The following is a 10,953-nucleotide window of genomic DNA, read 5'->3' on the forward strand; positions in this document are numbered from 1 at the left end:
CAGGGGAGATCTCCTCCTAAGGTGCCAATCCGAAGCATGCAAATAGACCCATGATTATATTGTGCTCTAGCTACACACAATCATTTACATTTCTGGTAAATATCATACAGATTCAGTAGTTTTCCAAGAAAACCTTTGTGCATAATTTCCAGCCATTTTTGCATGTGAAGTAGACAAATGCTTATGCAACTTAATCGGCTCAGAAACACTGCTGACATAGGTGAATGACTCTATAGATTCGTAGAATCATAGAATAGTTAGAGTTGGAAAGGACCTGAAGAGGTCCTTAAGAGATTCAGGTTAGACATTTGCTAGAAGTTCTTCCTTGTGAGCGCTGGGCACAGGTGCCCGGAGAAGCTGTGGCTGTTCCCATCCACTGCCCCACGCAGTGTTCAAGCCAGGTTGGACACAGGGGCTTGGAGCAACCTGCCCTAGCAGAAGATGTCCTGCTCGTGGCAGGGCTTGGAACTGGAGGAGCTTTAAGGTTCCTCGCATCCCACAACCGGGCTGAGATTCGATGATTCTGGAATCAATCTTGTTGAGGAGAGGATGCCCTTGAAGGAAGGATTGAAAGGGACTCCCAGGCTTTCCCAGACCACACAGCCAAAGGGGGCAGAGCAGTGCTGATGGGCTGCAGGTAAGGGGTTTGTGTCTTAGACAGACATCTACTCTCCGTGCTGCTGTCTTGCTTCCCTCCCAAACTGTTAACCCAGCAATTACTTGGCCTTTCCTTTATTTCCAGATTCCTGTCCCAGGTGGAAGGAGATGAAGATGCAGTGTGTCAGCCAGAGCACATGAGTCACAGACACCTTGGTAACTCACTGGCATTAGCTGCGCTGTGGGTTAAGCCCAGCTGGTAACTCAGCACCACAGAGCCGCTTGCTCACCCCCTGCTCTGTCCCCAGCCTCCCTCCAGGCAAGATGTGGGGGGAGGAGAATTGAAAGAATTCTTCACGCATTGACATAAGAACAGTCCCATAGCTAAAGTAAATATACACCTACTTCTACTAGTACTAGTACTAGTATAATGTGATGACAAGAGGAGAGAGAATATGAAACTAAAAAGGCAAAGGAAGAAAACAATAGCCAGCAGTGATGCACAATAGAGTTGCTCAGCACCCCCTCCCCTAGCTGCAGCCTGACCCTTGGGGTGATTCCCCACAGTTTCCATACTGCTCATGACGTGCTGTAGGATGGAATACCCCTTTGGTTAGTTTGGGTAAGGTGTTCTGTCTCTGCTTCCTCACTGCTTCTTGTGCCCCTCCTTGCTGACAGTGTATGAGACTGAAAAGTCCAACACTACACACTGTCTCTCCTGCCCTGAAAGACTGTGATGATAGATGGAGCCTGACATCACGGACTGAATGAACGCAGCGAGCTTTACAGGGATGGTCCATGGACTAAGGAATGATATTTGTCTCTGTGTGTGTATGTGTATACATTTTGAGACAAAAGCAATGGTATATTGAAAAACGTGGGAACTGAGCATGATGTGAATGGGTATTGAATAAGGGATGGATGCTGTCCTAGGTTCAACTGTAACAGTTATTTTTCTCCTTCCTAGTATCTGGTGCAGTGCTGTGTTTTGGCTTTAGTCTAGAACAGTGCTGATAACACACAATGGTTCAGTGTTGCTTATTAGTACTTATCCTGATAAAGAACTTTTCAGTCTCATGCTCTGCCTTCAATGAAGACCATGTTAGAAGTTTAGAAGGTTCTGGAGGAGGTCAACATCACTCAAGTCTACCTGGGCTTACTCCTAGTGACATTCAGAATGCATCTGTTGAAGCTGCTCTTGGCCAGGAACACCATGCTGCCCAGGACAGTGTTGAGAAGGACAACTGAGGAAGAGTCCCCTGTCTCAAAGATGGATTCATTCGAGGTTGTATCACTTTCTCCTCATTCACACGGATACTTCTCTGTATGTCCCCATCTGATGGGGATGAAGAGGATGACTCCATCCCCTACCCAGCCCCGCTCACAGGCTGGTTCCTGCCTCTCCCCCACTGACAGAATCACAGAATCACAGAATCCCGAGGGTTGGAACGAACCTCAAAAGATCATCTAGTCAAACCCCCTGCAAGAGCAGGGTAACCTAGAGTACATCACACAGGAACTTGTCCAGGCGGGCCTTGAATATCTCCAACGTAGGAGACTCCACAACCTCCCTGGGCAACCTGTTCCAGTGCTCTGTCAATCTCACAGTAAAGAAGTTCTTCCTGATGTTCACATGGAACCTCCTATGCTCCAGTTTACACCCATTGCCCTTGTCCTATCACTGGATATCACTGAAAAAAGCCTAGCTCCATCATCCTGACACCCACCCTTTAAGTATTTGTAAACACTGATGAGGTCACCCCTCAGTCTCCTCTTCTCCAAGCTAAAGAGACCCAGCTCCCTCAGCCTCTCCTCATAAGGGAGGTGTTCCACTCCTTTAATCATCTTTGTGGCTCTGCGCTGGACTCTTTCAAGCAATTCCCTGTCCTTCTTGAACTGAGGGGCCCAGAACTGGACGCAATATTCCAGATGTGGCCTCACCAAGGCAGAGTAGAGGGGGAGAAGAACCTCTCTTGCCCTACTAACCACAGCCTTTCTAATGCATCCTAGGATGCCATTTGCCTTCTTGGTCACAAGGGCACATTACTGGCTCATGGTCATCCTCCTGTCCACCAGGACCCCCAGGTCCCTTTCCCGTTCACTCCTTTCCAGCAGGTCAACCCCAACCTGTAGAAGAACATGGGCTTCTTCTTCCCCAGGTGCAAGACTCTACACTTGCCCTGTTGAATTTCATCAAGTTTCTCCCTGCCCAACTCTGCAGCCTGTCCAGGTCTTGCTGAATGGCAACACAGCCTTCTGGTGTGTCAGCTACTCCTCCCAGTTTAGTGTCATCAGCGAACTTGCTGAGGGTACACTCGGTTCCCTCATCCAGGTCGTTGATGAAAATATTAAACAGCACTGGTCCCAGCACCGGCCCCTGAGGGACTCCACTAGTCACAGACCTCCAGCTAGATTCCGTGCCATTGACCACAACTCTCTGCCTCCTTCCTTTCAACCAGTTCTTGATCCACCTCACTACCTGATCATCAAGCCCACACTTTCTTAGCTTATCTATGAGAATGCTGTGGGAGACCGTATCAAATGCCTTACTGAAATCAAGAAAAACCACATCTACTGCTCTACCATCATCCCTCCACCTAGTCACTTCCTCATAGAAGGCTATAAGGTTGGTCAAACATGACTTCCCCTTCATAAAACCATGTTAGCTGTTCTTAATAACCCCCTCATCCTTGATATGCTTAGAGATGGAGTCAAGAATAAGTTGTTCCATCACCTTTCCAGGGACAGAGGTAAGGCTGACCGGTCTATAATTACCCGGGTCCTCCTTCTTGCCTTTCTTATAGACTGGTGTGACATTTGCCATCTTCCAATCCTCAGGCACCTCTCCCGTTTCCCACAATTTACCAAGGATTATGAAGAGTGGCCTAGCAATGACCTCCGCCAGCTCCCTCAGCACCCGTGGGTGTATTCCATCTGGACCCATTGATTTATAGATGTCCAGATTGCATAGCTGATCCCTAACCCAATCCTCATCTACCAAAGCAAACTCCTCCTTTGTCCTGACTCCTTCTGGGGCTACAAGAATCTGGGGCCCCTGGGGAGAGTCTGCAGGAGTAAAGACAGAGGCAAAGAAAGCGTTCAGCACTTCTGCCTTCCTTGTATCCTCTGTCTCCAGGGCACCCACCTCGTTCAGCAGTGGGCCTATATTGCCTCTTGTGTTAGTTTTATTTGCTATGTATTTGAAGAAGCCCTTTCTATTGTCCTTAATCCGACTAGCAAGATTAAGTTCCAAGGAGGCCTTAGCTGTCCTAATTGCCTCCCTACATCCTCTAACAACTGTCCTATATTCCTCCCCAAGTGGCCAGCCCTCTTTCCATAATCCATAGATTCTCCTTTTCCACTTGAGTTTACCCAGCAGCTCCTTGTTTAACCACGCTGGTCTCCTAGATCCCTTACTTGATTTCCTACTCATTGGGATGCTCTGATCCTGAGCTTGGAAGAAATGGTCCTTGATGCTGACCAACTATCATGAGCCCCTTTACCGCCTAGTACCCTTTCCCATGAGACTTCCCTTAGCAGTTGATTGAACAGGCCAAAGTTGGCCCTTCAGAAATCCAGAGCTGTGGCCTTGCTAGGTATTCTATTCCTCCCCACAGGATCCTAAACTCCACCATCTCATGGTCACTGCAACCAAAGCTGCCATTGACCATCACCACTTCAACCAGACCCTCCTTGTTGGTGAGTACTAAATCTAGCAGTGCTCCTCTCCTAGTTGGTTTGTCCACCATTTGCATTAAGAAGTTATCATCAATGCACTGGAGGAACCTCCTAGACTGTGAATGATTGGCTGTGTGAGTCTTCCAGCAAATATCAGGGTAGTTAAAATTCCCCATGAGGACTAAGGCATGTAGTCATGAGGCCACTTCCAGTTGCCTGTAGAAAGCCTCATCAACTCCTTCGTCCTGATCAGGAGGTCTATAATAGACTCCCACAACTGTATCACCCGTACCAGCCTGTCCCTTAATTTGTACCCACAGACATTCTACTTTCTCCTCATCTGCCCTGGACAGAACTCAATACATTCTAGTCTCTCTCTCACATAAAGAGCAACTCCACCACCTCGCTTTGCTGAACTATCTTCCTAAAAAGGACATAGCCATCCATGAGCACATTCCAGTCATGTGAGCTGTCCCACCATGTCTCTGTAATTGTCACTAGGTCATAACCTTTAGACCACACACAGACTTCTAACTGCTCCTGTTTATTCCCCATGCTGCGTGCATTGGTGTACAGGCATTTCAGGGAGCGAGCAGAGCACGCTGATGGCACCCTTGGGAGGTGGAAGGCCTTTTGGTCTTCATTAATAGTAGAACAATGCCTCACTAGTTCAGCTACGACCCCCTCGCACTTTGAATCTAACCTGAAGCTCTGTGAGTGAGCTCTGCTAACTCTTGTCCTAGTACCCTTTTTCACCTGCGGGACAGGGTCTAAACTATCCTTTCCCACAAATTAAACAATAGATTGATAGTCCTCCCTAGACCACCATCCTTCAAGCCCTAGCATGTTTCTCTTGGGCTTGTCCCTAACAGGCCCAGTTAAATCCCCTTCCCCTTCATATCTAGTTTAAAGCCCTATCAATAAGCCCTGCTAACCCCTGCCCCAAAACCCTTCTCCCCCCCTGGGACTGGTGTATCCCACCTGCCACCAGCAAACCAGGTGTCTCATACAGCAGCCCATGATTGAAAAATCCAAAACCCTGCCTATGGCACCAGTCACGTAGCCATACATTAATCTGCAGAATCTTCCTATCTATCTCTTCACCCTTGCTTGTAACAGGTAAAAACAGCACTTGCGCTCCAGACCCTTTAACCAGCTGTCCGAGGGCCCTGAAGTCTCTCTTCATTGCCCTTGCCCTCCTTGTAATAATTTCATCACTGCCAACCTGAAAAACCAGCAGTGGATAGTAGTCAGAGGGCTGCACCAGATCAGAGAGTTTCTTTTTAACATCTCTAATCCAAGCCCCAGGTAGGCAGCAGACTTCCCTGTGGGATGGATCCGGTCGACAAATGGGCCCTTCTGTTCCTCTCAGAAGGGAGTCACCCACCACAATTACTCTTCTTTTCATCTTGGTTGGGGAAGTTCTAAGGCATGGGGGTGAGTGACAAGCCCTAGGTGACTCACTAGATAGATGTACCTCTCCATCTCCATTTACCTGGCCCTCTAGTTCCAAGACCTCATACCTGTTATTCAAGGGCAACTGGAGGGAGGAAGGATTGCGAGGGTTTTCGCTTACCTCTCCGAGGAGGGACCTCCCTCCATCCATCCTTGTCCCTTAAGTTCTCTCCTTCTGTCTGATGGTAGGAGGGAAGGGGATCCATCACTTGTTCAACCACTTCCCTCTGCCCCTGCCTTAGGGTGTGGCTCCACCAATCTATTTCACTTTCACATTCGCTGATGGCTCTCAACCTTTCTACCTCCTCCCTCAGTTCAACCACCTGCCTGAGCAGATCATGTATTTGCTCACAGCGAACACAAGCAGTGTCACTGGCTCCCTCCAATACAAGTGCCAGGCTCAGGCATTCGCTGCAGCCAGAGACCTGCACAGCCTCATGTCTGCAGGAAGGCTCAGTCTGGGTACCCACATTATTACTCACTACTGCTTTTGATCGTGCTGTAACCATGATCTATCTGGTCAATCGATCCGTCTACGTCTCTCCACACAAACAAGCACTCCTTCCCCTCCTGAGCTCCAGGTGAGTCCTCTTGATGAGGCGGTTAGCCCACTTGCCAGCTCGCTTGCCTGCCTGCGCGAACTGCAGTGCAAACTGCCTCGACCCGCTCTGTTTGCCTGCTCTGTTCGCCGACAATGAATAACTGTAGCTGTTGGGTTCAAATTGGGTGCCTGACCCTTATTCCATAGGGTATGCATAACCTACAGAACATATGAATGTGAGTGGCTATTTTTCTTGATGATCAGAATTCCACTCTTCTTTCGCTTTGTTATTGTGTTTGGCAAGGATTGCTATTTAAACTGACAACATTTGTTTCCATTTCATTTTGGGGTAGTTTGCCATCATTTGATATGTACAGAAAGCTTAGACAACTGTGATATTCTATAACTATTTTCAGTGTAACTGAGTATCCTTGCATGAAATTCCATCTCCACACTTAAACTGCCTGCATGGTTATCTGGAGGGCATCCTCTCCTCAACAAGATATTGATTCCAGAATCATCGAATCTCAGCCCGGTTTGGGATGCGAGGAACCTTAAAGCTCCTCCAGTTCCAAGCCCCTGCCACGAGCAGGGACATCTTCTGCTAGGGCAGGTTTGCTCCAAGCCCCTGTGTCCAACCTGGCCTTGAACACTGCGTGGGGCAGTGGATGGGACAGCCACAGCTTCTCCGGGCACCTGTGCCAGCGCCTCACAAGGAAAACTTCTAGCAAATGTCTAACCTGAATCTCTTAAGGACCTCTTCAGGTCCTTTCCAACTCTAACTATTCTATGATTCTACGAATCTATAGAGTCATTCACCTATGTCAGCAGTGTTTCTGAGCCGATTAAGTTGGCATAAGCATTTGTCTACTTCACATGCAAAAATGGCTGGGAATTATGCAACAAGGTTCTTGGAAAACTACTGAATATGTATGATATTTACCAGAAATGTAATGGATATGTGTGTAGATAGAGCAACAATATAATCATGGTCTATTTGATGCTCGGATTGGGCACCTTAGGAGGAGATCTCCCCTGTGTCTCCCAGGGTTGCAATGAAGAATACCTGCTTGTCAACTTAAACTTTGTTGGTGAGTTCTTAATGAGTTCTAAAGTTAAAATACTCCATCCCTTCCGGTGAAGAAGAGCTGAGGCTGGGGAACATCCCTGCATCTCCCCTCCAGGCACACTGCTGTTCTAAAGCACCCACATGGGGAGTTTTGCTTTCTGAAACAACTTTGTTGCTCCATCCCTTGCCACCTTCACACATCTCCCGGACTCCCCAGTCACATGACATCAAAATCCTGCCCTTCTCCCTCTGTCCAAAGACCAAGCTGAGTAGAATGCCCGTGGTCCCAGCCCCTGATCCACCCCTAGCAAGTCCCAGGCACAGCATACGGCAGCACCGTGGGAGGCCAAGGTGAGGGGCCCAAGCCCTGGGGAGGCAGGACTGCACTGCAGCACACACCCGGCACTCCCGGGACCAGGTGTGTGTCCAGTGGGGATGGTGCTTCCTTCCAGAACCATCAACTCACCCACAAGCACTCAGCCCACATGGCTTCTGGAGGAAGGCAGGCGAGGTCAAGAGCTCTGGAGTACATCAGCCACATCCAGCCCTGCCAAGGAGGTGCTCGGTGCCAGGGGAGGAGCAGGACAGGACAGCACAGGAACAGCCCAGTCTGGGGTTTTACACAAAAACTATTTGTGGGGTTTAGACTTTGAGCAATTCAGAGGTGAGCCCAGAAGAGGCTGGACAGCATCGGTCGTCCGGCGCCCTGCAGGCAGCACCCACCATCAGCAGAAGGCAGCAAGGTGACAGCTCTTCAAGCTCTCTACCTGCAAGGAGAAGAGACATCTCCATCCAAGGCATCTCCTGGGTGCAGATCCATTCACTCAGATCATTCATTCATCCAGTCACCCATTGGTGACTTCCCAGCACTGCCAGTGGTCTGGGCTTGTGCTCTACTCCAAATTCCAGGAGCTACCTTGGCCAGCTTATCTCCAGGAGAAGTTACCTGTGACCTGGCTGCACAAGACAACTGAGAGCTCTGATTTTCAGCTAGCCACAGTGTGGTTTTCCATCCTTAGGGGATCACACCTTGTCCTTACTCTCAGCCTGAGTTTGTTGTGGTCACAGAGAGTGAGCACAACCTGAGAAGTTTTCGAGACTCACTTCCAGAAACCTCCAGAGCCCTTTGGAGAGCTCCAAACAACCCACCCAATAAGGAGCATTTTTCAGAGTGGGTCTGCTCATGCTCTGCATCTGCTGCACCCTGGAGGCAGGTTTCTTCCTGCCACTCTGGAAAGTGTTAGTGGAAACCAGAGTGTGGCTTCTTGGGAAGTGGAATGCTTCCTTTCCGGGCAAGGTTCCCCTCTCCCAGAAACCACAGCACGAGCTGATGCCTACTTTTGCAATAGGAGGAACTGGGACAGGACCATCACTTCCCCAGCACATCCCACTGCAGAAAATGCACAACAAGAATTAAAAAGCCAGCTCTGATGGAGAGCAGGTGATGGAGCAAAGGGGTGATGGGCTGGGAGCAGCTCAAAGGTTCCTCCATGCAGGGGCGCTCAGCAGAGGCTGCTGGTGTCACAGGAGTGTCGTGGTTTAAAACCAGCCATGCAGCTTGTTAACTCACTCCCTCCCTTGCTCCCCCAACTCCCGGAGTGTTAGAAAGGAGAATCCCAAAGAAGGTAGCCCCCACGGGTTGAGATAAGAACGGTTTAATAACTAAGGTATAACACAAATCACTACTGCTACTACAAACAATAATGATAAAGGAAATAACAAGTGAAGAGAATACAACACCTCACCAGCCACCAACCCATAACTCATCCCACCCTGCCCGACCGAGCACCAACCGATACCTCCTCCATCCCCCCAGAGTCCCAGCCCTGCCGGGTAACTCCCAGTACATCCTGGGTGTGATTGTGCTATGGTATGGAATACCCCTTTGGCTAGCCTGGGTCAGGTGTCCTGTCTCTCCTTCCTCCTGGCTTCCCCTCCTCCCTGGCAGAGCACGAGCTCAGAAAAGGCCTTGGACAAACCAAACATTTGAGCAGTAACTCAAAACATACTTGCTATCAGCAGCCGTTCCCAGCCCGAAAGTCAAAACACAGCACTGCACCAGCTACCAAGAAGGAGAAAAAATGACTGCTACTGCTGAACCCATGACAAGGGACTCAGCCTGCAAGAGTGCACACTAAGGAACTTGCTGTTGATGCAGGAATTGATGCTCGCTGCCGGCATTGCTGGCAGGTGCTCTGCTGCTTGCCCCATGTTCCTAACCTGGAAAGCACCGCTGCTGCCATGGGTATGAGAATGACGTGTGGGCTGAGTTGCACTGTGGAGCTTTGTGTGCCAGCTGCTCACAGGGTGGCCAGGAGTGCACGGTGATTTTCCAATCCCAAACACAAACCAAGAGCAGTGTGCACATTCCTGCACAAGTACCTCTGCAGCCTCAGGGCCACCTCCCTGTCGTTCCTCTGCTGCAGCCCTGGGGACCCGAGGCCACGGCTCAGGGCAGCTGCAAGAGCCCCCCCTGCTCGGTTGGTCAGAAGCTGTAGGATGGGGAGCGGGGGGATTGAGTGGAGTCACCCCTCTGCTGTCCATTTACAGTTCTGCTTCTGGAAACATCGCCAGCTTCTCCCTGCATTGCTCCAGAGCTTGCGTGTGCAGGAGGAGCAGGAGAATCACAATCTCTCGTCCCTTATCTCTGGCCTTAGCAATCCTAAGCCTTGTTCCTTATTCCTCCCATCCCTTCTACACCCCTGTCACTCCAGTCACCGGGCTGCAGCAGGCACCGGGCTTCAAAAGCCAGCTGATGTGGGAGCCACTGCATCACACACTGTTTCATCCCATCAGGATGAGCTTTTCCTACTTGGCCAACATGTGCTGCCAAGAGCCAGCAGGACTGCAAGCTCAGCAGCTGGAAAGTGCTGCAAGGAAAGAGGTCGCTCCGCAGCTTTCTCTGCTACTGACACAAGGGAAAAGCTGGAGCAGACAGAAGCAAGAACTGGGGAGAAAGGGATCTGGTTTATTGGCTCAAGAAGTGTCCACAGCGAGCACGACGTTCTCAGCGCAGCTACCTCGGGCCTGGAGCTGACAGTGGGGCATTATCCCTCCTCTTGCGGGCTGATGCAGGATCTGTGGAAAGCCCTGCGCAGAGGCTTCAGTGCCCTTCTGAAGAAGGATAGTTGTTGCTCTCGGACGTGTTTATCTCTGGTGCCATGCAATCCTTCTTTTGGGTTGGCGGTTCCCCAAGCATAGGTGGTGGAATGGGCATCAACGGGTGGCAGGTTACGTCGTGATTGCAGCTGCCACTTTTGCATTTTCATGGGGGTTTTCCCCTGTTGGCTTTCAATTGTCTCCCAGGTAGGGGAGGCCCTGGCATTCTCAGACTGGCGCAACCGGTGCCACCAGCCTGGCCTGGGTGCCACTGGAATAAATGATGTACTTGGCTCCTCCTCGGTGTCCTGAGCTGCTGCAGGCACTGCCTCTTCATCCCTGTAGAATCGCGGGGAGGCAAAGGTTCTGCTGGCCTCTCCTAGATGCTCTTCAGGTGCTTTCCTCACTTTGCGCCTGAATACAACCTGCAGAGCTCTGTCGATAACTGAGACCCTTCGTGGGGCCTGTCTCTGGGCGTGTGGTGGTACTAGTCCTTGTGTAAAGGCCTGTCCTG

General features: G+C 50.2%; 1 protein-coding gene across 1 annotated transcript in view; it reads left to right on the plus strand.

The window, feature by feature from the left end:
- Window positions 1–10,751, plus strand: part of LOC117436258 (uncharacterized) — a 16,200-nt gene extending 5,449 nt beyond the window's left edge. The window contains exon 3 of the mRNA XM_034063790.1: window positions 10,647–10,751. Within this exon, the coding sequence (XP_033919681.1) occupies window positions 10,647–10,751 (105 nt within the window). The remainder of the gene's footprint in view (window positions 1–10,646) is intronic.
- The last annotated feature ends 202 nt before the right edge of the window (window positions 10,752–10,953 follow it).

The sequence above is a fragment of the Melopsittacus undulatus genome, chromosome 6 (assembly GCF_012275295.1).
Source record: "Melopsittacus undulatus isolate bMelUnd1 chromosome 6, bMelUnd1.mat.Z, whole genome shotgun sequence".
Taxonomy (NCBI): Eukaryota; Metazoa; Chordata; class Aves; order Psittaciformes; family Psittaculidae; genus Melopsittacus; species Melopsittacus undulatus.